This window comes from Aethalodelphis obliquidens, unplaced genomic scaffold (genome assembly GCF_003676395.1).
Source record: "Aethalodelphis obliquidens isolate GAN/ISIS:26980383/991018 unplaced genomic scaffold, ASM367639v1 scaffold39, whole genome shotgun sequence".
Lineage (NCBI taxonomy): Eukaryota > Metazoa > Chordata > Mammalia > Artiodactyla > Delphinidae > Aethalodelphis > Aethalodelphis obliquidens.
The window spans coordinates 11,521,946-11,548,689 of record NW_020837983.1 but is presented as its reverse complement, the minus strand read 5'-3'; the positions used below and the strand labels follow the sequence as shown (position 1 = coordinate 11,548,689).

Genomic DNA, 26,744 nt, shown 5'->3' with positions numbered 1-26,744 from the left:
GAGAGAGAGAGAGAGAGAGAGAGAGAGAGAGAGAGAGAGAGAGAGAGAAGAGAAAGCAAATCTGGCAAAAGACTGACAATGAGTCAATCTAGGTGAAGGGTATGTGGTAAGAACTGTATTATTCTTTCAACTTTTCATTTGCAATTTTTTACACAAGAAATTGGGAAAATTTTTTTAAATAGAAAACTTAATAGAAATGTTTTCTAAAAATAAAAACAAATTAAAAAATGAACTTATTTACAAAATCGAAATAGACTCACAGACATGAAAAACAAACTTATGGTTACCAAAGGGGATGGCAGAGCGGGGGCGGGGTGGGGGGCAGGGGAGGGATGAATTAGGAGTTTGGGATTAACATATACACGCTACTATATATAAAATAGATAACCTACAAGGACCTACTGTATAACACAGGGAGTTATATATCTTCTAATAACCTATAATGGAAAAGAATCTGAAAAAATATATATAACTGAATCACTTTGCTGTACACCTGAAACTAACACAACATGGTAAATCAACTATACTTCAATTTAAAAAATGGTTTAAAAAAATAAAGTTACCAAAAAGCTCCGGGCTACTAATCTAGTAGGTGGATGCTTATTTGTGCTCAAGAAGATAAATCTTTTTATGTTGTGATTAAAAAAATAAAATAAAATAAAAAACAGGGCTATCTCCCTCTCCAGAACTCTCCTGGCCCTTTAATTCTGTTTTCATTACAGTCTTTGTCACTTTCTTCCTCATATTACAGTCATTTACAGATATGTCTGAGTTCTCGGCCCAGCCAAAATGTCCTCTGAGAGCGGCAGACACTCTGCTTGGCTGGTGTGTCTGTAAATTCCCACTGCCTGGCCCAGCACGTGATGTACAGCAGGCAAGCTGCTTGGAGGGGATGACTGTGCCTTTGCCACAGATAATACAGAAGATACTACGACTACCTTCTCCCAAGACGAAAAGGCACTATGGAAAGAGCACATGCTTCAGACAGACATTCCCAGGGTGGGAATCCCAGCTCTGCTGTGCATTCGCTGTATAAGCTCTCTGGACTTCAACCTCTCCATTATTTAAATGAAAAATGATATCCACTTAAAGTATGAATAGTGCATAAGGTATATAAAGCACCTGGCAGAGTGCCTGGTATATGGTAATCACTGAATAAATACTAGCCATGGTACACACACGCACGCACGCACGCGCACACACACACACACACACACACACACACACACACACACACACACACAGTCTATGAAATCCAAGTATGCGATCTCAGTCTCTGTATACACACAACAGTTGATACATGTGAGTTACAGAGCCCTCAGCAGAATTCAGGCCAGAAACCATGGATACTCCACATTCTAACAAAAGATCAAGCCGTAGGTAGCTTGGATGAGATGGTTTCCAAAGATTATTCCTTCTATATATGAATTAACTCCAGCTTTATAGCTTTTCCTGCCATCCATTACCTTATAAAACTGGAGCAAAGGCGTGGCTTTAAGTTCAATACCAAAGACTCCAGCAAATGTTTACCTTTCCCTTTTAAAGCTTCCTTCACCCACACCACGCCCCAGCAAACACATAAAAATGCCATTTGCCCTGCTTTGCGGTGTGTATCTCAACCTTTCAAGACCCCTCCCAGGAGCCTTCCCCACCCCTTCTTTACTCTGGAGAGCATGGAAGATGCCCTATAATATTCTCTATTCTGCCATATGATGACCTGCTGAAACCTGGGCTCTATTTAGTCCAAACATTAGGATATAACTTCTTCTCTATCAGTAATATCCATCAACTCCACTGCATCCTGGACGGTCTTGTAAGCAGAAAGTGGACTCCCTGGACTGCTGATGGGAGGTGGAGGTCAGGGAAACAAACTACGTCATGAACCCACAGGGCACTCAGGAGTATGGCTTCCTTTGGCCGGTCCTTTGGGTACTCTTTTCATCTTGAAAATCAATATTTACGCATCTCCCCTTCTCCCTGGTGACCAACACTGGAGTTTGGCAGAAAGAGAATACAGCCCATTTAGAAGCATCCCCTTGGAAGCCGTGATTCGTCAAGACTAACGAAACTGTAACTTTCTAAAGCACTTTGCTTGACACACAGTGGAGCCCCATAAAAACTGATTAAATCTTTTAGACCGAAAAGAAATGTTGAGGGAGAGAGAAAAGGAAGGAGGGTGAGATAAATTTGGGACAATTTTAATGGTTCTGCTGTGATTTGGTACTAAATGTCAAAACAGTCTTTCAATGAGCATTAACATATTTTCCACAAAGACAGACTGAATAATTTACAGGGTACAAGAAGGTTAGAACACTTACATTTTCTCTAGTTTACTGCCTTTACATAGGCTGTGATCAAAGCACTGCCATTTGCACCATCCTGTCTTTGAAGCTACTAACATTGACATCTGAGGACTGAGGGGCTGTTTCCTACCCCTTAGCAACTGATAGAGTAAAGAGCTAGGTTTGGCTTGCTGACCACTTGTTGTACCTTGAAAAGACAGCACTGGGAAGAGAACGGGCTGAACCACACAGGAAGAAAAGGAAGAAACCTGGACTTAACATGACAGAAGTAAGTCACCCGATATGAGAGCTTTATTTATGTCTCACAATATGAAGCAATTCATGACACGGGCCCCATCAAATGCCCTTATGTCCAGGACAGCTGCAGGGCAGTGCTGGGGCATTCAATCAACTTCATTTTCTTCCTTAAGGATAGAATTGCAAATCTGGAAGAGAACTTTTTACTCCCAACTTTCACTTTTGCTTTCCTGCTCAGCCAGCTGATTCCTCTTAGCACATCCATGTTTCCATCCCTCAGCCTGGGTCTCAGTTCTCAAATGACATCTCCTTGGTATTAGTGCAAAATCAGACACAGAGGCAAAAATAGGCAAAAATATTAAGGGAAATAGGGCCTAGAGGGAATATCAACATGCATCCTCTCATCTGGCATTTTCTCTCAATTTAAAAAATTACATGGAAACTGAATCACTGCGCTGTACACCAGAAACTAACAAACACTGTAAATCAACTATACTGCAATAAAAAAAATTACATGAAAATCTCTTTTGTAAATGCAATTCATTTATAGCATCCAAAGGGATCCAAAGTGAGAGGAATCTAAATATAAAATAAATATTGCTTATGTGTAAATGTTTACTTCCAATTTACCAGCTTGGTAAATATGGGTTTTCATTTACTGTATTTCTTAAGTTGCAAACGTAAAGCAGGGAGCCACTGTGTACCTTCTGCAACCTCCATTTTCTCGAATAATAACTGTCATCCTTGCTTCGAATTTTTTCATGCTGTGCTTCCTACATGGTATGGCAAAAAAGAGTAAGGAGCAGTCTTCATTGTTCATAACAGGAAAAAACCAAAGCATAAAAGTGTACAGAAATAATGTAAATGAGTGGGAAAATGAAATTCAGGATACCAGGGAAAGGAGCTAGAGAGAAGTGGGGAAAATGGAGAATAAATGTGTAAGGTATGGAGGAGAAAACGCTGCTATGCCTCAGAGCTGCACTATTAGAAAGCATGCACTGATCTTCAATTAACACAGAGCGAGGTCATAATTAGGCCAATGAGATCACTAATGTTAGGCTAATACACACACACTCAGTTGAAGAGGGCAAGGGATCCAAACAGTCCTCACTCCCCTATGCATTCTGGTCAATAATATGTATGACATCAACCGGGAATGTACCAGGGCAACCAAAGACATGGATAGGAAGAGACCTTTGTGCTGGAAGTGTTGGGTCAGTGGGCCCATCTTTGTTGGTGGGGATGGGGGAGATGGGGGGCAAAATCAGGGTGACTTGATAGAATTGCTTTGCTCAAGGAAATGAGATTCATTTGATTTCTTCCTTTCTAGGTTGTACCCTATACATCTCTTTGAGAAGGAAAGTCATAGCATTCTTTGGTCTAAAAAAAATTACAGATATCCTCTGTTGGGATGGTTTAAGAACATGGACTCTGGACTCAGAGGGACATGGTTCAAAGTCCACCTTTTCCACTTGCCCAATCTTGCAGAGCCTGCTATGAAGAAAGTTGATATTTAGTGGAATCAGAATCTGAGATGCACAGGAAAATGATCCATGGTGTCTCTCAGCCTCTCTACTTCCCACCTCACCCCAACCAGTTTTCAGCCCTGCCCACCCCCAGTTTCACCACAAAAATCTGTTAACAGGGATGAAAATATGCCTTATCTGTGTCCTTGACTCTAAAACTGCAACAACTTCTGGTCTGAAAGTTCCTCCCAAATACCAAAACGCAGGAAGAACGTTTCCCACCTGATCTTGCAAAGCAGAGGGCCTGACAGCTCCTCTCTCGAAGCCCCTCCTGCAACTCAAGAGAGAGAGTTGGGGGCGGGTGGGGCGGGAGGGTAGGCATCCCTCCAGAGCGCAGTCACTGCGCTTCCGCAAGCAGAGGTGCTGGGCTAGACCACAGCAAAGAGTAACACAGGGCAGACAGAGCTCCATATAACTGAAATATAACACATTTTCTTTTTAAATCATAGAGACAGGGGAATGGGTTAGGAGTGGATTTACTTGTTTGCTTGATTATTTCGCAGTGCTGGTAGTGAGGGAAAAGGAACATTTCACTGACTCAAGATCATTCCGAAAGGCTTAGCAGCAGAGGGTTCATGGAAATAGGCCTCCTTCATCTCAGGTAGTCTATAAACCACGAGAAGGGTGAGGCATAGAAATAGGGGGAAATTGGTATGGTGTTCCAGTGAAAAGACACAAAAAAGAAACTCGTTCCTCAGAGCACTAAGTAGTATCTTAATGCTCAAGTAATTCTCTGTGGTCACATGAGAGAGGCCTTTGTAGCACGTCGAGGTTGGTTTAATCTTGAAATCACTGCGAACAGAGAAAAAGGCTCTGGACACAAATAAGGGGCCTGGTTTCAAGAATCTCCTTAGAAATCGGGGAGAAAGGGGAGCCTATAATTAGGGTTTGTGTGCTCCCGCTTTGGGGGTGATGTCATCACCGGCGCTCGGTGCCAGGAATCTGAGCTCACCACCCTTCAATAATTCAATAGGGGCTTGCCTGGGAACTTCTCATCTCGGGGATTAGTGACCAACAGATCTACTTTGTGGGTACCTGCGTTTGGCTGAGGGGAGAAAGAGAAATCGAAATGACCTTGTAAGTGGGAGTCATGTGAAAGAATGCAGCCCTCTGGTGCTCCCACTAGAATCTTACGGATGGGACCTTAATACTTTGTCAGCCCCTCCCTGTTCCGCTTCCCGCCATTTTCCAGCTGAGAAACTGAAGCTCAGAAGGGGGAAGACGCAAAGCTGGCTATTCCCGCGCCGGGACGATACCTGGTTGCCTGAGCCCCATTTCAGCGCTTTGTTTTCTCTGTCACCCTGTGCCCCAACCTCATCAACTTCCAAGCTTCCACCAGCATGGACGCTCAGAGCCTCACCCACCTGGATGCCACCTGAGTCATTCCCAGGGGCCCAGGGACCCCGGTTCAAGTTACAGGAGCTTCCAGACTGCACAGACCCTGAGGGGAAACGAATGTCCTGCCGGAGACTCTTTCTGCTGCGGGCGTCATTGTGCAGAGACGCTGCAGCACAACCAGCAAAACCGGTTCTGGGAGGAAGAAGTCTGCAGTAGTTCTGCCAGAACCGTGCTGCCCTTGAGACTGGCGATCTGCAGTTAATCCCGTAACCTCATTTTCTTTTTTAACACCTTTATTGGAGTATAATTGCTTTACAATGGTGTCTTAGTTTCTGCTGTATAACAAAGTGAATCAGCTATACATATACATATATCCCCATATCTCCTCCCTCTTGCGTCTCCCTCCCTCCCACCCTCCCTATCCCACCCCTCTAGGTGGTCACAAAGCACCAAACTGATCTCCCTGTGCTATGCGGCAGCTTCCCACTAGCTATTTATTTTACATTTGGTAGTGCATATATGTCCATGCCACTCTCTCACTTCGTCCCAGCTTAGCCTTCCCCCTCCCCATATCCTCAAGTCCATTCTCTACATCTGCGTCTTTATTCCTGTCCTGCCCCTAGGTTCTATTAACACCTTCCCTGGCCAAACTTTCCCTGTAATTAAATTAAACTAAATGATTAGAGTTTCACGTTCTTTCCTTTCTTCTGTTCCTGCTAAACAAGAGCTAAGAATAGAATATAGGTCAGCAGCAAAAGAAAAGAGTAGTGTCCTGGAAAAATCCATAAATTTTGTCATCAGGCCTTGATGATGCATATGTGGGAAGACTAACAAATACGGGATTGTTTTATTTTTTTAATAAATGCACCAAAACCAAATATCCAAATAGAAGCTATCTTGGGAAGACACACAGATCTCTCAAATGATACTGCCATGGCTCAAAGTATATTCGTAGTGTCTCTCGGGATATTACCCACTTCAAAGCTGGTCTTGTGCCAAAAGCTATACATTATTTTTACCCCTGAAGTCATATTATCCAACTTGTTGGTACACACTCACATTTGGACCCAAGTGGTTTCTGATTTTTTAGAAAATATCCTCAAAGATCAAGATTTACTACCTTTCTTTCAAACAAAGAAGGGCGCAGCAGCTCTCTGTAACGGCACCAACACAAGTTAGCCTCTGTGTGGCCCGTTGCCAAAGGAACCCGGGGAGGTTGGTGGGGTTCCTGACTGGCCCATTCCTCTCAGCCACACGGCGTCAACCTCCCTTGTGTCACTGCTTTCCCCAACACCGAGAGCCAGTAAAGATGTACACGGCATATTCAGTTGTCTGAGGGGGTGCGACTGGGGCGTGAAACTTCAAGTGTCCACGAGGACCAGGCAAGGAAAGTTCCACGATGGAGAAGGCTAGAGAAAGCATTAAAGAGAACAGCTGGTACCTCACAAGAGCTACTCGTGGGCTTGCAAACACTCGGGCTCATGTTGCCAGAATCTCTAATTACCCAAAAGAATCTGGAAACTTAGGTTTTTGTTTTGTTTGTTTCTTGAATCTCCTGATTATTAAATGTGGGCAAAATATTTTAAAACTTGGAATATAAGTACATAAATGCAGGATACACTCGTACATATACGTTCTGTGGAATATATAAGGCTGCGGGTCACAAATTTGTGTCCTCTGGCCACATGAACTAGAACAACATGTGACACTGAATGAATGTCGCAATCCTAAAGCCTGCAACAGATTTCTGTGTGGATGTTACCAAGAGGAACTCGAAGTCAAATGCAACTGCTCCCGAGAATAAGTTCACAGTAAGAAAATCACAAACAATCCCCCATGAGAGGATTTTATGCCTTGCTTTGTTGAAAACCTTTTTCCCAATCATGTAATTTTGGGTTTTTTTGCAGCCTGCTTATTATAAAATCAATGATAGGTTTTTTTTTTTTTTTTTTTTTTTTGCGGTACACGGGCCTCTCACTGTTGTGGCCTCTCCCGTTGCGGAGCACAGGTTCTGGACGCGCAGGCTCAGCGGCCATGGCTCACGGGCCCAGCCGCTCCGTGGCATGTGGGATCTTCCCGGACCAGGGCACGAACCCGTGTCCCTTGCATCGGCAGGCGGACTCTCAACCACTGCGCCACCAGGGAAGCCCAAAATCAATGACATTTTAAAGAAAAACCTTACATCCTGCAGGTTGAAAAAAAAAAAAATCTTCTCAGCCTACCTAATGAAATGGATTTAACTTCTACGGTTTTTCTTTAAAAGCTCTTCCAGTAGTTTGGCAGAAGTATTTGGAGCTATTTTTATTACTCATCGATTAACCCAAACTGCTCACAATTACAACTACCAAATAATAGTTACTGAAAATATGTATTAAAGAAACAAGTTTTGCTACAACAAGCAAGCACTGCCATTTGTCAAAGCAGATGTGACCTTAAATGTGTCAGCCTGGAACAATACACGTGCACAAACATACATATTTCAACAAGAAAAGTGAGCCTTACCTATGGGAAATGCAAGAAAAGTCAACCCAACCCCCAATTAACTACCTCACTGGTTGACCACAGAGCCGCCATCATTCAAGATGTCCCTTCAGGTTCAGGCATTTTCTTTAATTAAAAGGTCCTTATTGACTGGTAACAGTTAACACATTCACCTTCTAGCACGTGTTATCAGACTGCATGATAAGGAAATTTAGGGCTGCAGTTACAGCTTGCTTTACCTTGACAAGGCACTTCCAAGTATAGGATCCCATTGTCTTCCCAATGGATGGCTCTGCTTGGGCCTGCCTCTCACTCCTCACACACACTGCTGTCCCGCTAATGATTCCCTTACCTCCCTCGGAGACTGGAGTTTCACACATCGTGCTCCCAGCACATGCTTGGTACAGCAGGGACAATCGGAAAAGTTTGTTTTGTTTTGTTTTGTTTTGTTTTGCTTTACATGAGCGAACTGAGGCCCAGAGAGGTCAGCTGACTTGCCAGGATTCCAACCCTGGGCCCTGATACCATGGCACACACTGCCTTTTCCTTACCCAGCCCAGTAATCTAGCCTCTGGGAGAAGAGAAGGGGGCACGAGGAGAAAGCCTGGGGCTTGGGTGAGGAACTTTAAACGGAGGTGGAGTGGGGCCTCGAGGAGAAGGTTTTCCTGCACTTCTGTGCCCATCACATCACAAGGCCTCCTGCCTTCCCTCAGATGCACTGACCCACTGGAACATTCTCCCAGCTACTATGGAGCTCTGTTTCTGCTTGCCCATTTAGGTCACCTTTCTTGGGCCTAAAGCCAATTTCATTTACTTTGTTTTATACCTGAGTGAAATGAGACACTGAGCAATTCATCTTCTTCTCTAAGTCAGGCCCACAAACTCCCATCCAGTTTCCTTTCTCACCTGGCCTTCCCCTGCTTACAGACAATGAAGCATTGAAAGTAGTTGTTTACATTGACCTTTTCATTAATTCCAAGACAAAGTCTTCTAACGCCCTCCTAGATGGTACATAACCGAAGCAGAAAACGAGCTTAGGGTTCACCTGGAACCTTCCCTTTGGTGCAAAATAAGGATCGAGAATCAGAAGGTACAGAACACAGGAAGAAGAGCGGGCATAGCAGCAAAGTTCAGTTTTCATAAACTCAGAGACTCATGGTTGGAAAGCAAATCTGAGTATCCTCAAGCCTCACTTTTTCACCCGAATCCATGCAACGGTGGACATCTGGCCTCAGGATGCACCTGGCCAGAGATTTTACTGTTGCCCTTCTTAACCATGCTGGCACCAGACAGAAATAAGAAAAGCTTAAGCTTGAGGTTAACAGGAAAGAAATGGCTCAAGGTCACGGTGGTGGCTCTTCCTCAGGGAGTCAAGTTCAGAGCCCTGCAGCCCTGCTTCCTGCACCCTCCCTTGACCAGATGAAGCCTCACAGGGGCCGGGGGTCGGGAGGCTTGCCCAGCTGCTTACCTGTGCAGACAGTCGCTCTGAGCACCTTCCTGCCTCTGAAGAAGGCAGCAGTTGGAGAGGTGTTTGGGGAGACTGCAGTGCAGGCAGAAAAGATTTTTCTGGCCCAGTCCTGTCAGCCCCAAGTGCTAAAATGGAGCTTGGGGGCCTGGACGATCTGGGAGGGACAAGGGGCCTGGCCCGTTCAGCGGGAGGCCACAGGGGAACAGGTACACCCCCTCTCTCCTTGCTCCACAAAAGGCAATTTAGCTGCGCGTAATTGAATGTGTGCGACTCAAGAGAAAGATCATAGGTTCATTTCCCTTTTTTCTGGCTCAAGTTAACAGATCTTCCCCTACTCAGAGGCTCTTGTAAAAGAATCCTCTGCAGAGAAAGGACACGGTATTTAACAGGTGCGACCAATGAATCAGTGCTACCTTCACACTCACCTTAGCTTCTTCATTCACGTCCCAGGTGAAGGAGACAGCGTTATACGCAATCTCTTCAATGTTGCCAATCGTATTAAAGCTCTCCTTGTAATCAGCTGTGACATGAAAAAAGAAAAAGGTAGTAAAAGAATCAGCGTTACTGGGCGACATGTATTGAATTATCATTTTTCCAGTGGGGAAATGGCAACTTGGCCTATTCTTCTGTCTGTCTCCATGGCAACAGTTCAGAATTTGTGCTTGCTGATAATCTTTTACTAATATTTACTCTATAAGAATGTAAGCGTGTTCCTCTATTAAAAGAGTAAACCTAGGTGAAGCAATGTTCCTAACTGATTTGTTCATTAGTTTCCTTTTTAACTCGGTTTATAAATTTCTTCCTCCTGACCAGGTTCCAGAGGAACCACCTACCTAGTCCCTCTCCTACTCACTTTTCTGCCACTGAATTTGGCCGGCAGTGCCAGAGTATTCCATAGGGATCGTTTCATAGGACAGAATATTCTCTTTATCAGCCGGGCAGGGTCTCCGGGGCTTCAGTGAAGAAATCCAAGAGTGCAGAAAAACTTATTTTTTACTTCGTTTTCGATTTAGGTACAGAGAATTGAGTCAATCGTACTCAGCTCATTACCACCACCTGTCCCCTCAAGGCCCTCTCTTATTTCTTTATTTATGTAACATTTATTTATTCCTTTTTATTCTCTCTATCCCCCACCCCCAAACACAATAGCTATCAACATGTTTGCTCTGTATCCTTATGAAATAAGATGGGTTGATTTGCCTGTGTACATAGTTTTCATTTTCACAAATTGTGCCGTACTGTGACTAGGGTTGCCAGATTTAGCAAATATTTGGATCATACTCTAAAAAAGTATTTGTTGTTTAACAGAAATTCAAATTTAACTGGGCACCCTGTATTTTATCTGGCAGCCCTCGCTATGGGCCTTTTCAGACGTATCCACGTTGCTGGTTGTAAGCCTAAATCCTAGCTGTGGTTGCATAGAATTTAGTGGTGACCACCAACTACAATTTACTTATCCCCTCTCCCCAGAGATGGACCCTTCAGTGGTCTCCAGCTCTCTGGTACCACAGACAACACTGTGATATTCCTCTGTCTCCACTGTCACTGCCTTAGTTGGTCTTCAGGTCTAGACACGACGTTCCTAGTAGCTTAATCCTCACTACTTCCTGAGGTTTTTAGCTCATGCTTACCATCTAGATTTTTCCCCTACTCTTGGCCTCCTTGGATATGACATCCTACCTCCACTCCATCCCTTGTGTACTAAGTAAACACTGGCCATGTCCTGCTTGGCTGGCAGGATGGTAAGGCCCATCTGCTTTTCTTTGAGGTCTGGTTCATTCACAACTTGATCACCTAATCACATATGTTCTTTCTTTCTAAACTTTCATAATTATTTTTCTAAAATGAAAACTCTAATCGTGTGCTTTTATTAATTTTTTAAGGCTAAAACTTACACCATGACCCATCATATGCTTTACAATTAGACCCTGCACACTTCTGTGTCATCACACTCCAGCCCCACAATGGGGGCCAGAGGAAGGTTCAATACTAATGATATTGGAGGTCTTTTTGTTTATAAAATCTTTTTGAATATGTTTCTCTCTGAGTTAGGATGAGTTATTATGATTGACTTCCAGTATTAAGTGTTCATTGTCTACAAAATTTGACATGTTTCTGGCCAAATGGGCATTTCCTCAACCTGTGTTCTAAGTGGCCCTATCACTCCAGGGCTGGTGGCTTCTTGAGGCTTCAGCAAGTTCTCTATGTTAATGCTGTAAGATTTTGAAGTCTGCTTTCCTAAAATTCACATATCTGATCATTTTTAGATCATTTCCTCCTCATTTATCACAAAATCTAAATTCACGTGATCCTTTACCAAGATTTTAATTACCTTCTCTTACTAATACAACTCATTTTGTTCATGTGAATTAGGCTGGGAGAAGCAGGACTCCTATTTGATTTTTCTATCCATAACACAAATAATAATAAAACAAAGTCCATAGTAATAATATCAATAAGTTTAGGGGAATTCCCTGGCGGTCCAGTGGTTGGGACTCAGCACTTTCACTGCTGGGGCCCCGGTGGATCCCTGGTTGAGGAACCGAGATCGTGTAAGCCGCGTGGCATGGCCAATAATAATAATAAATAAAATAATAATAATAAGTTCATAATAATCCATAATAAAACAAAGTCAGTTTGATTTTTTGTGTTTTTAAAATAACTCCTTATTACTGGGACCTGGATTGCTGGTTAAATTCAGAAAAACCTACTGAGATGTGCTCTCCAGAATGGCCCTCAGACTCACTTCCTATAATGGGTCATGTCAATCTATACTCTGACCAGAATTCTATTTCCCCTCTTTCTCACCAAATTTCTACTTTTGTGGCCAATCCAGTGGGTACAAAGTGGTATGTTGCATTTCTTCTATCACCTATGAGTTCAAGCGTCTCTTCACATCCAGGATAGCCAACGAGGTGTCTCCTTATACAAACTGCCTATTCATGCCCTTTGTCTATAATTTTATTGGTTTCCTCAGGGAAACTTTAAAGCAAAACTATCGATCTTTACATTTTAAATAAAGCACACACACTTTAACATAGAAGCTTGTGTGTTCACCACAGGAAAGTTGTTTACCATGAACAAATAAGAAAAATATTTAAAAGCAGGCACAATCTACTCACCCACTACAAACACATCTGTGTAGACTTCATTTTTCCTATCTCAGTCTCTGTCTCCCTTTCTCGAAAATAGGTAAATATTTTTACACAACACTGTAACAATTATTTTTTAATTTGCTTCTTTTCCCTTTAATACATCTTCAGCATCTTTCCATGTCACTAAATAAAATTGTGGAAAATAGTTTTAATGTCCAAATACTATTATCTTGGGTTGAAATAAAATGCTATAACTTTATTTTGCTCCTATTGGACCCTTAAATGATGTATAATACTTTGCTACCTTAAATAGCACTTCATCTAATTATCTTTATGGCAAAATAGTCATATATACTTCCTTATTTCATTAACATATATTCTCAGAAGTGAAATTAATAGGTCAAAGGCAAATATATTTTTGAGGCTTCTAATTCACTTTGTCATATTGCTCATAGAAAGGTTAAAACAGTTTATATTCACAGTAACAGTGCGTGACTTCCTGTTTCCTCAAACTGTCTCTTTCCAAGTTGGTATGCAAAGCATGCTAACATTATTTTATTTGCAATTCCTTGATTGCTAAAGAATAGAACAGTCTTCTATTTGCTTTCTGGCTCTTTGTGTTTCTTTATATTCTTTCTCTTTGTTTTTAAAATTTATTCATTTATTGTAACAGTTTATTGTTCTGTCTTTTGCTCATTTTTCTCTTAGGGAATTCAAATTTTCTTATCGATTTAAAGTAAATACTTAAAGCTAAGCGATAAAACAGAAAGCAAAGGAAAACGATTTTATATCCTACAAGTTTAAAAAAAGGCTTTATGACTATATTTCAGATGATTTTAAATGCAAAACTGTGCTTTCAGCAGGCCAGCCAGTTTCTTAAAATTTTGAAAAGAAAATAGATCACTGAACTTAAAGGAACTGAGTTCCCTGATTCTTCATAGCTATTTGTTTTAAAAGATAGTCTTACAATTTTGTTTTGCAATTTTTAATAAGCATTTTTAAAATCATAAATCAATCATAAATTTTAAAAGCAAATGCCATATCTAGCAGTAAAGAGAAATCAGAACGGTTTGGTCAAACACCTAACCTACATCTTTTTAAGTTTTTATTTTTCCACACCTTCTCTACCTGAAAAATTCCTCCCCTAAAAAAATATGTTAGCTTAGAAAAGTAAAGAATTTTAAAAACAAATGCAATACAAACACAAATAAATGCTTTCTGGGTCTTGCACAGGGTCTCTGTCAGTTTCTCTCTATCATGTTCACTTACTCAATCAACAAAGGTATTGAACAAGTATTTACTGTGTGTTCCCTATATACTGGGCAGCATCCTCACGCTTAAGAAACAGCAGAAAATAAGACTAGGTCCCTGATCTAACAGCATTTACAGTTCAGAAGGAGACAGAATACAAATAATTAGACAAATAAATAAATGAAAAACATATTACGTTTAATATGCTTTTTATGCTAAAAACAAAAAAAACAAGACTGGTCAGGCTACTGTTTATTGGGTGGCTACATTATCTTGCTTATTTCCTTCATACTACATATCAATGTTTTATTTATTTGTTTATTTATTTAACACTGCCATTTCCCATTAGCTATACATGCTATGTAAAGGCAAGGAACTTAAATACTGCTACTTTCTCAGTGTTTAACATTATCCAGATAAGATGCATTCCATAAATTTGTTGAGTAAATGAATGAATAATGGATCCATGAGCAGTCTAAACAAAAATATAACTAAGAGACTAATGTCACACACTCCTCTTTAACCTTATAAAAGACATATCTGTTCTTCTCTACCCCTTTGTTTTTAGTCTCTAAGCCACTCACCTATAGATGGTGAAACAGCTCTGCTATCATATGGTGACTGTCAAAGTTTTGTACACGACTTACACACATTGATATTGCTTTGTCCACATGCATTTTAGTCCAATAAACAAAATGCTAATAGATGTGTCTCCTGTTTCTGAAAACTGTCTTAATGTCCTTTGATAACTGTTGTTTGCTTAAGGGTTCATGACCCTTGGTGTAGGAATAAAACCTCCACAACCTGTTGTTAACTCTTCCTGAATTTATTTCCTCAAGAAAGTTTCTCAAACCCAAATTTTGTAAATGCTGGTAGCTGCAACCAGTAAAAGGTATTGTAGGACTTCCCCAGTGGTGCAGTGGTAAGAATCCACCTGCCAATGCAGGGGACATGGGTTTGAGCCCTGGTCCAGGAAGATCCCACATGCTGCGCAGCAACTAAGCCCGTGCGCCACAACTAGTGAGCCTGTGCTCTAGAGCCCACGAGCCACAACTACTGAGCTCGAGCACAACAACTACTGAAACCTGCTCACCCTAGAGCCCGTGCGCTGCAACTACTGAGCCCACACGCCACAACTACTGAAGCCCGTGTGCTTTAGGGTCTGCGTGCCGCAACTACTGAGCTCACATGCTGTAACTACTGAAGCCCACGTGCCTAGAGCCAGTGCTCCGCAACGAGAAGCCACCGCAATGAGAAGCCTATGCACTTCAACGAAGAGTAGCCCCCGCTCACCACAACTAAAGAAAGCCTGTGCGCAGCAACGAAGACCCAACGCAGCCAAAAGAAAAAAAAGGTATTGTAATGAGCTGGTGTAATGAGCTTAGTTTCCTAGAGCTGCCATAACAAATACTACAAACTTGGAAGTTTAAAACCACAGAAATTTATTCTCTCATTGCTCTGGAGCCAGATGTTCTAAATCAAGGTGTTGGCAGTATTGGCTCCTTTTGGAGGTTCCATGCCTCTCCTAGCTTCTGCTGGTGGCTGGCAATGCTTGACGTCCCTGGACTTGCAGACATATCACTCTAATCTCTGCCTCTGCCTGCACGTGATGTACTCTTGTGTGTCTCTGTGTTTCTTCCCCCTTTTTCTTCTCTTCTAAGGACTTGTCATTGGATTTAGGGCCCACCCTAAGCGAGGATGATCTCATCTTGAGATGTTTAACTCATTACATCTGCAAAGGCCTTTCTCCCAAATAAGGTCACGTTTACAGGTTCTGCGACTTAGAATATGAACATACAATTTTTGAGAGTTACCATCAACCCCTGCATCTGAGATTCCCTCCTATGGTTGGAAGTCATGTGATTTGAGTGTATGGCTTATTCTTGTATGAGAGCCACCGTAGCTAAAAAGTAATCATCCTACTTTAAAAGAATTTTAAAGCATTTAATTGTGAACATACAGGCATGCCTCCGATATATAGTGGGTTTCATTCCAGACCACCCCAATAATGCCAATATTGAAATAAAGTGAGTCACACAAATGTTTTGGTTTCCTAGCGCATACAAGAGTTATGTTTAGTCTGTATTGTAGGCTATTAAGTATGCAATAGCATTATGTCTAAAAAAAATGTACAAACCTTAATTTAAAAATATGTTATTGCTATAAATGCTAACCATCATCTGGGCCTTCAATGAGTCATAATCTTTTTGCAGGTGAAGGGTCCTGCCTGGATGTTGACGGCTGCTGACTGATCAGGGTGGCGGTTACTGAAGGCTGGGGTGGCTGTGGGAATTTCTTAAAACACGACAACAATGAAGTTTGCCGAATTGATTGACTCTTCTTTTCAAGAATGATTTCTCTGTAGCATGCAATGCTGTTTGATAGCATTTTACCCACAACAGGACTTCTTCCAAAACTGGAGTCAAACCTCTCAAACCCTGCCGCTGCTTTATCAACTAAGTTTTTTTCTTTGCTCAACCGTAAGAAGCAACTCCGCATACATGAAAGTTTTATCATCAGATTGCAGCAATTCAGTCACATCTTCAGACTGAGTCGCTAACTCTAGTTCTGTTGTTATTTCCACCACATCTGCAGTTACTTCCTCCACTGAATCTTGAACCCCTCAAAGTCGTCTATGAAGGTTGGAATCAACTTCTTCCAAACTCCTGTTAATGTTGATATTTTGACCTCTTTCCATGAACCACAAACGTTCTTAATGGTATCTAGAATGGTGAATCCTTTCCAGAAGGTTTTCAATTTACCTTGCCCAGATCCATCAAAAGAATCACCATCTATGGCAGCTATAGCCTTACAAGATGTATTTCTTAGATAATAAAACTTGAAAGTCGAAATTACTCTTCGGTCCATGGGCTGCAGAATGGACGTGTGTTAGCAGGCATGAACACAACAGTAATCTCACAGTACCTCTCCATCAGAGCTCTTGGGTGACCAGGTGCATTGTCAATGGGCAATAGTAATATTTGAAAGGAATCTTTTTTTCTGAGCAGTAGGTCTCAACAGTGGGCTTAAAATATTCAGTAAACACATGTGCTGTCATCCAGGCTTTGTTGTTCCACTTATAGAGCACAGTCAGAGTAGATTTAGCATATTTCTTAAGAAACCTAGGATTTTCAGAATGGTAGATGAGCATTGGCTTCAACTTCAAGGCACCAGCTGCATTAGCCCCTAACAAGAGAGTCGGCCTGTCCTATGAAGCTTTGAAGCCAGGTATTGACTTCTCCTCTCTAGCTATGCAAGTCCTAGATGGCATCTTCTTCCAATATAAGGCTGTTTCGTCTACACTGAAAATCTGTTGTTAAGTGTAGTCCCCTTTATTAATTATCTCAGCTAGATCTTTTGAGTAACTTGCTGCAGCTTCTACATCAGCACTTGTGCTTCACCTTGCACTTTTACGTTACGGAGACGGCATCTTTCCTTAAACCTCATACACCAAGCTCGGCTAGCTTCCAACTCTTATTCTCTAGCTTTCACACCTCTCTCAGCCTTCACAGAATGCAGGAGAGTTAGGACCTTGCTCTGGATTAGGCTTTGGTTTATGGGAATCTTGTGGCTGGTTTGATCTTCTATCCAGACCAGTAAAACTTTCTCCATGTCAGCAATAAGACTGTTTTGCTTTCTTATCATTCGTGTGTTCCCTGGAGTAGCACTTTTAGTTTCCTTCAAGAACGTTTCCTTTGCATTTGCAACTTGGCTTACTGTTTGGAGCAAGAGGCCTAGCTGCTGGCCTGTCTTGGCTTTTGACATGCTTTCCTCACTGAGCTTAATCACGCCTAGCTTTTGATTTAAAGGGAGAGATGTGAGACTTGTCCTTTCACTTGAACACTTAGAGGTCACTATAGGGTTATTAATTGGCCTAATTTCAATATTGTGTCTCAGGGAACAGCGAGGCCCGAGGAGACGGAGAGAGATGGGGGAACGGCCTGTCGGTGCAGCAGTCAGAACACATACATTTATCAATTAAGTTTGTTGTCTTGTATGGGTGCGGTTTGTGGTGTCCCAAAACAATTACAATAATAACATCAAAGATCACTAATCACAGATTACCATAACAAATTCAGTAATAATAAAAAAGTTTGAAACATTGAGAAAATTACCAAAATGAGACACAGAGACGTGCAGTGAGAAAATGCTGTTGGGAAAATGGTGCCAATAGACTTGCTCCATGCAGGGTTGCCCCAAGCATCCAATTTTTTAAAAAGCAGTATCTGTTAAACACCATAAAGTGAAGCCCAATAAAACGCTTCATATTACATTTCGAATGGACCCTCATTTCTTTAAAAAAATGACGAGGCAACACAAAAACTACAGGTTTTGTACACTGGTTTGTAAATATCTGTAGAATACTAGCATCTACTTGGTGAGCACGGGGATATAGACAGAAATATGGCTTAGATGTTTCCAAAAAGTGACATGATGGCACAAAACTACAATTGGCTAAAACAAGTTTCTAAAAAATGTATGTCAACGGAATCTGAGTTACGAAGGTAGTTCTTAGTAATCTTAGTCATTCACACAAAGGAATAACCCTAAAGTACACAACCAGCTCCAACCATCAAAAACAACGCATCCCTGGGAAGAAGAAATGAGAGTTCGTCTAATGAAATAAGAGTGAAGTTGATCTCACTGTTAATGTCATGTTGCCGGTGACAGAGTCAAACTTTCCAGGGTGTGTTCTCAGGCTGAGTGCGTCCTTGGCATGTCAGAGTGAGGCATATGGGAATGCACAGCCATAGAGATCCTCTAGGGCCTGTTAGGATGACCTCCAAAGACGGAGACTGATAGTGTCTGGATTCTCATAGTTTATGGGCTTGTGTGGATGTTCTGTAACAGGGATAATCAAATGCTGGGGTGCATCAGAATCACTGGAGGGCTTTGGTAAAATGCAGATGCCCGAGCCCACTCCCAGAGATTTGGATTCAGCAGGTCTGGGATGTGGCAAAGAATCTGCCTTTCTAATCAGCGCCCAGGCAGGGCTGTTGCTGCTGCTCTGGAGACCATCCTGGGTAGCATGGATCTACGGCAAATTGAAATGACTGAATCCTTGGTGTGCATTTGATTTATCCCACATATAGTCTTAGAAAGCGGTAGATATGCCTTGATGTCCTACATCAACTACCCATGACGTCCATGAGACAGATTGTTCTGCTTCCTCAAAGGTCTCCCCTCGTGGGCGGACATCAACACCACATACCAGAGGACCAAGCAGTTACCTACGTGGTGAGACGTGGGTACCACCTGCTCCAAAACATTTGCTATTCTGTTGCCTGGAATCCCATCCTAGAACTCACTTTCCTTTAGGAACAGACACTGTCATCTCCTGACATGAAGACGCAAATGCTCCTGGGACAGTAGTAACTGCCACAGACTGAGAGCTTACTGAGTGCCAAGCCTTCCACCGATGTATCTCATCTAATCCTCACCACCGCTCTGGGAGGTAGGTATCAGCATCCTCCTACAGGGAAGTTAAGTTGCTCGTGAAAAATAACGTGGCTGGTAACAGACCAACCTGTGATTTGAATCTAGGTCTGTTTAATGCCAAAGGCCATACTTTTAACCACTGCCTATATTTATCTTGCAAATTAAACACTAAATGGCCACCAGATAGTAATATCTTACAGAAAAAAATCATAGCATAGCCTACGTGGCAACTAACTGGTAGAGAAGTGCTGGGGAATGTAAGTTTGATGAGGTGGAGAGACTGGACATTTTTGGACCACTGCAAATGCCTTGACAAAGGAGGGCAAAGTCAGGGGTGTGTCCTGCAGACCCCAGGAAGATGGAGCTCGCAAACTAGCCCTTCTGAGAAAGCAAGGGATGTCGGGGCAAAGATGATAAACTTAACAGTGTTTCAGCAAAGGGCTGCTAGGCACACGTGGATGTGCAATACTTTCTGTATGTTTTTGGCAAGTTATATTCTATGCTGAAATTATGGGATTCAATTCTATTTTAATTGTGATGGAAAGCAGGACGGTGAATCCTTTGTTATCTTTTAAAATTTTTTTGCATGGAATCAGTGGTCTGTTAAAAGGTCTTTAAATTCAGACTTCTGTAGATTGAGTTTCCTTCAGACTGATTGTATGTGTAAGTGTGATTCCGGAATGCGGTCAAAGGAACGATTAATTCCTTCACCTTAATTAAGCTTCAGGTGCTTGGTGAATTATAAATACCCCTTTCAATTATTTTTTGTATGTATTGTTGGAGATAAAAAGAAGTGCTGTAATTAAAGTAAAAATTGCTTCTCTTTTGAAAGGTGTAGATTCTGCCTGGACTAGTGTTATAATGAAGCTGAATGCTGAAAATGGCTCAGGGCGCTACTGCCAATTCAGTGCGCAATACGCCACAGCCTAAGAAGATGCCTATCTTGAAAAGCCAAGAACTTGGGGTAGTTCATGTATTTGGGGTCAGGATGCTACAAGGAGTCCATTTATAGAGTGGTGCCCAAAGCACAGAGAGAAAGGACACTGGTGGGGGAGACTCCCAGACCTGAATTTAATTTCTATCCTCCTCTCACAAGCCCTAAGACGTCCAGTGAAAAGTTACTGAACCTCTCTGCACTTGTATTTCCTCAGCCACAAAACAGAGGCGATGTCTAAGGGAACAGACCCTGCTAGTCCTGTGGTCAGTGACAGAAACAACCTTGCTCCCCACTTTCCCCCATCCCTTCTGTCCTCAAACATCTGCTTTTCTCTGTCTGCAATGGCCACATGGGATCAGCTCAAATTCAGGAACCAGTTGAGGGTCATTCTAGGAGTATTAGCCCTGACTTGAAATAGGTAAAATAAATAAACCTTAGTCCAAGTAGGTTCTGAGATTTTTTTTTTTTTCTGTTTTCAAAATCAAAGAAGCAGCTTCTTAAAATCTGAATGACTCACGAGAACACTAATGAGCCCACGATTTCCTTTATGATACTTTTACCAAGTCAGAGGTAACCTGGGTTTCCTTAAGTGTGTTGACACTTGAGCTGATTTTTAGAGGCACTAAATGTATTTCCATCACTGGGTCCTGGGCCCTGAGCAAACAGTAGGAACAGCCACCAGTTCTGAGAGCTTAGTGTGTGCTAAATACACATACTTCACAAACACAACCTCAGGCAATTCTGATCAGTAGCTTTTTTTATGATTCCTACTTGGTATAACAGGCCAACGTGTCAAGTACCTCTCCTCCCCAGCAGTCACTTAGTTTTGAAAGGGCCAAGCTGGGATTGAAGCCTAAGAAGTTCTGTCTACGTACAAAGCAGAGCCTTTCGCTCTCTGTGATATATAAGGTTTCCAACGAGCACCTTTCCATACATAATCCAGAACAAAGGGGGCTGACATTATGAAAACATAAGTTGTGACTCACAGAATGTGACTGGCATAGAACGACTCTTTGGCACTATTAAAGCTGGAGCTATTAATAATATTATTGATATTTACTCTCCACGCATCATTTAAGATGAACTCTTTCTTGGAATTTTCCCAGTAGGCCAAACCTAATATTTTCTTTGTGTTTGACTCACCCTTCTATTTCTTGAGAAGGAATTACATAGGCCCATGAGATAGCTTTCAATTGCACTGACCATAAACTTAGAGGAAGAAAAGCGTTTTACATTGTGACCCATGACTGCATTCAGACATGCTAGTACTTTTACTCTATTTGACTTCATTGTTTAAATGCTGGTCTTGAAGACCTAAACAGATGTTTCTCCAAAGAAGATACACAGATGGCCAATAGGTACATGAAAAGCTGCTCGACATCGCTAATTATTAAAGAAATGCAAATCAAAACTACAATGAGGTACCACCTCGCACCAGCCTGAATGGTCATCATTAAAAAGTCTACAAATAACAAATGTTGGAGAGGGTGTGGAGAAAAGGGCCATATGATCCACCAATCCCACTCCTGGGCATGTATCCGGACAAAACTATAACTCGAAAAGACACATGCACCCTTATGTTCATTGCATCACTATTTACAATAGCCAAGACATGGAAACAACCTAAATGTCCATAAACAGATGAATGGATAAGGAAGATGTGAGATACACATACACACACACACACACAACACACACACACACACAATGGAATACTACTCAGCTATAAGAAAGAATGAAATAATGCCATTTGCAGCTACATGGATGGATCTAGAGATTATCCTACTAAGTGAAGTAAGTCAGAAAGAGAATGACAAATACCATATGATATCACATATGTGGAATCTAAACTATGACACAAATGAACTTATCTACAAAACAGAAACAGACTCACAGACATAGAGAACAGACTTGTGGTTGTCAAGGGGGCAGGGGATTGGGGGAGAGATGGACTGGGAGTTTGGGACTAGCAGATGCAAACTAATATACATAGAATGGATAAACAACAATGTCCTACTGTATAGCACAGGAAACTATATTCAGTATCCTGTAATACACCATAATGGAAAAGGGGGAAAAGAAGAATGCTGATCTTGACCCATAAAGTTGATTTCAAATGGAAAGTAGGTCATAGTCTGTGTGTAGACACATGTACACACATGCATATGTGCCTATACACACACCATGGCCTCTAGCTCTGAATTTAATTCAACTTGGATGAGCTTAAAATTTAACTCCTCTCATCAGTCTGTTATTCAGTGAGACTTAACTTCAATTTACCTATTTTGTCTTTTCAAACTATTTGTCTCTTAAATTTGTGAACAACACAAAAGTGCCTGACATATTCTGACAATTTACTGAATGAAGACATGGGTGGTGCTTCAGTAAGTCATTTATTCTTGTACACTGCATGAACTACTCATGTTTTATTCCAGTTTTCCATTCTTCATTTCATTACTTAATATGCTAACAGTCTTAGGGTGAGGAAGGGGACAAGATGTTATAGGCACATAGGATTAGAAGTTAATCAGCCCAAATCATCTCAGACCTACAAACAGGGCTCCCTCCCTCCAGCACAAGTCCCCAAACTTTCCCCACCCCAGTTATTTCCAGAAACTGTAACACTTCCCAGTTAAACCAACTCTAATTTATAAAAGAAAACTGAACTCTTTCTCAAATGATGATACTTTATTATTAGCAAGAGTCTTGAGAATTGCTGTTGTGTCATAAGACATTCCACGGTCTCTCTCAAAGACTCATTCTAGTGTCTAGTAGCCCTCAAGATCAGAAATAATTTTCCAGCTCCTATAATTGTCCTTTTGAGTTGCAGACTGAATAGGTTCAAACAAAAGAAATAACTTTTTGGTAATTGGTGGTGCAGGACACAGACACACTACAAGAAGTATAAATCCTCAGATGGATTACCTTTTGATAAACTGGGAATTATAAACCCAATTCCTTCAGTGGCTCAAGATCCACTAAAATTAACCCCCATTTTCAACCTCCCCGATAGCCCGTGGCTGCCCAATCGCTTACCAAATTGGTCCACAGATAAAGGAAGGGAAGTTTGTTATGTAGACGAGAGGGTTGGGAGGTGTTTGTTCTATGAGGGATTCTTGCATTAACTGCTATTTGAATTACTCATGTTGCTATTCCTGTTTACTTATTTTCCAACAATTATTAGAGGATTTAGATGTTATTTCAAAATTGAAATTCCAATTCTCTTAAATATATTTCTTCAAGAAGGTAAATGTGCCCCTCAAAGGAGGGAAGCAATTCCCGCTCTTACTATTTTCTTTGGTGATGCTGAACCACAGCATCTGGGGATTGTAGGCGTGAGCACAGCAGAATCAGCAGCCACCTTAGAAAAGCTGGCTTCCCAATCTGTGAAATGGAGATAATACAGGGCTGGCCTCACAGCATCTCTCAACAATGATGGGATGCTCATTTATTCGGCTCTCGGTTTTTTCAATACTTGCCTTTTCAAGAGAAGAAACACTTAGTGGCAGCTCTGCCTTCCTGGAGCCAGTTCAAAGAGTTTTCTTAAGATTGGATCCTTATTTTGGCTTCTCCAGCCTCAAAGAGCTTAATTAAATTTGGGGAAAAACTTTCTTTTGGCAAGTTTTAGATTTTGTAAACAGGGAAAAAAAACCTTTAGATTTGCCTAATTCCACACTTGTGGGTACTGCAGAGGCAACGAAGACATACATTTGTTCCTGCTGAAAGGCAGAGTGAGAGAGAGGCTTCCAGCCATCACTGGAGGACAGCTGAAAAGACCAGCTCTATAGTTTTGTTCAGTAAATAGATGAGTCTCGTGAAACTATCAGACTGTATTGCCAGGGGTTTTTTGTTTGTTTTTTTTTTAATTTTTAAGCCAACCAAATAATATGAAAAAATGTGAGACTATCAGGTTATCTGAGGTGTCATTAAATGCATCTCTGAAGAAAGAAAATAATTAGGCCCCAAGCAAAAAACATAAACTCAAATAAAAAGCATAGATTACATGTTTGAGATGAACACATGGTCTTATTACATCAGTAAAGATATAGAAAACGGCCCACCAAGTAGGGGTGGACAATGTGGTGGTACCCGGTAAACGTGAAAAAGAAAAAGATGCAACCCAGGAAATTAAAGCATTTTATGTTATTAAGCATGGCGGGTCTGTTAAGAGGTTTTAGTTATCTCTGTGTGTGTGTGTGTGTGTGTGCGTGTGGGTGCATGCGCACGCGCACGTGTGCACACGTTAATTCTGAGACCTCATAACCTAAACCAGTATCTCTTTATGGGACAGCTTTAACCTTTCATTAAAACAGATTCTCAGAGCATCCATTCGGTGGGTGCTCTTCAAGCACCCGTTCCCTGCTTTAATCCTCTGCGTAACATTCCTTCTGGTTAACCACTCAGGGCTTCAAATTGCCAGCAGTAGGGAAGAACTTTTCCAGAAAAGGTTTATTGAACAATAATGCCTAGAGCCAGACAAACACCATTCCTGGAAGCGGTGAAGAAAAATTAACCCAAAAGAAAGACCACATTAAGTATAATTTTTAATTTCCAAATCTAGCTATCTTTTCTTGGGAAAGTGTGCTTTAAAACAACTTTCTATTTGTTTGCTTCAGGGAAAAACAATAATTTCTAGTTAAGTTAAAAAGGAGAAATTTCCCCTCGGTTTATTAGCGTAGGTATTATATTTCTATGTTAGCAATGAAGTCTTGGAGTTGTTAACCAAGTTTCATCAGAAAGTCTACAGCATAACACAATAATATATAAAATATGAGAAATTAAAGTACCAAATGCACATTTAGCTGGCATCCAGAAAAATACTACCAAAATTGATCCTTTCATCATGGAAGAGGACACAGCCCGACCGCACCCTGACTTCCCTGTTAACAAGACACATGCCCGCTTACCGTGGTATTACCCACATACACAGAACCATACATGGAAGTTTGTTCATCAACTAGTCAGCACTGGTTGAGCATCTTTTCTGTGCCAGGCTCTATACCAGGTGCTGGTTATACAAAAGTTAAAAAAAAAAGTCTTCTCTCCCCTCAAGAAGCCTGGCATCTAGTGGAATGGATAAACCAAGAGAAACACAGCAGACGTGTTATTGTCTAGACATAAACTAAAACGCGTGGAGGAAGCAGCTGACTATGCCTGAAAGATGAGGAAGATCTCACCTAAGTGGGGTCGGGGGAAAAGGTCTTAGGGGCGAGATGTCAGCCAGGTAAAGGAGAAGAGCCCTAGAGAAGGAATGAAGGAGAGGTTGGAAGTAACTAGGAAAACTAGTGAGGGGTGAAAATATACCTGTAGATTTGGCATGAAGAAATTTTAATAAAAGGCAGGTTATGCTGGATTCAGACATGAGTAGTAGTTTAGGATGGGGGGTAGGCATTGACTCCTCTTTTAAGAAACATGGATTGGAAGGAAAGAGGAAGACCCAGCAATAGTGTTTTGCAAGGGAGTCTGCCAGGATCAGGGCCTGTAAGTGTGGGCGGTCTCAACTCTGCCCCTGTCCTGGTCCATTCCCTGAGGGAAGGCTGAGGGAGCCCCGGATCACCCTAGGCACACATGCCAAGGAGGAAATGATTCTCCCCAGAGGTGTTTGTCCCCAACAGAAGGAGCTTCTAGGACTCATACACAGACATGCATGCAATAAATAAAAACCCACAGTGGCTCAATTTTTATTGAAAACTAATTTGTTCCGCCTGAACTAAGATTAAACTTAAAAAAATATTTGCCGTTTGTAATCTTTTAAATATATAACATTAAGAGCCTACCATTTTTATCACGTAAATATTGTATAACCAAAGTAGAAGATGAAAAAAGTTTTCCAGGAGCTGTGGCTACGGTACTTCTCTATAGAACAGAGGCGCCCTACACTGCCTGTACCTGTGGCAACAGCCAAACCATGATGCCACGTGAGCAGCAGGTCGGGCGGAGCCCGGCCCATACCCCAGCCTGTTCCCTCCTGTGCAGGGGGCAGGCTCAAGGCTGCTCCTCTAGTTTAGCTCTGACTCACTGCCTTGACTCTCCAGGCAGCCCTGGTTGGTTTTTGTTGTTTCTTTGCTTTTTTTTTTTAAGTTGAGGGCTCTCAAGAGGTGGTGTTTTATTTTGAATCAAATTTCCTTTTCATATCTATTCAGAAGTGTGGAAAGAATCTAGGAAACATCAAAAATCAAAATTCCATTTACTTGAGTTATTTTGAAAGGAGGGAAGTCCCACACTTTCCCGACTGCAGGAGAGAGCAAGTTTATACAGTTCTGGGGGAGGAGGGCTCTCCACAGAACACAACTCAGTGGCGGAGTGGGAAACCCAGAGGAAAAGGAGAGAGTGGCAGGGCACACTTGTCTCCCAGGCCTATGTGAGCCACAGATTCACTCTGACTCCTTGGCTACCTGACCTCTTGAAAGGCAGCAGCTTCCTCGCCCAACCCACCAGTCTCTACCCTCCCACTTTTCTGCACAGCTCTGAGTAGCCCAACCCAGGTTTGACTATAAAAACTGCAAGAAAGCACACTTGTAGGGCACATCCAAAGCCAGCCTCCTCTAGAAAGCTCAAAGCAAAAAGGAAGGAAGGAAGGGAGGAAGGGAGGAAGGAGGGAGGGAGGAAAGAAAGAAAGAAAGGGGAGAGGGAGAGGGAGGGAGAGAGAGAGAGAGAGAGAGAGAGAGA

The 26,744-nt window shown here is 41.8% G+C and overlaps 1 protein-coding gene across 4 annotated transcripts in view; it reads right to left on the bottom strand.

The window, feature by feature from the left end:
* Window positions 1-26,744, bottom strand: part of GRHL2 (grainyhead like transcription factor 2) — a 165,953-nt gene that overhangs the window by 52,241 nt on the left and 86,968 nt on the right. For 3 of the 4 annotated variants that reach the window (XM_027131538.1, XM_027131537.1, XM_027131539.1), the window contains 2 exons: window positions 9,779-9,873; window positions 3,200-3,313 (listed from right to left, as the gene is read on the bottom strand). In XM_027131538.1, the coding sequence (XP_026987339.1) occupies window positions 3,200-3,313; window positions 9,779-9,873 (209 nt within the window). The remainder of the gene's footprint in view (window positions 1-3,199; window positions 3,314-9,778; window positions 9,874-26,744) is intronic. The other variant, XM_027131540.1, reaches the window with a different exon arrangement.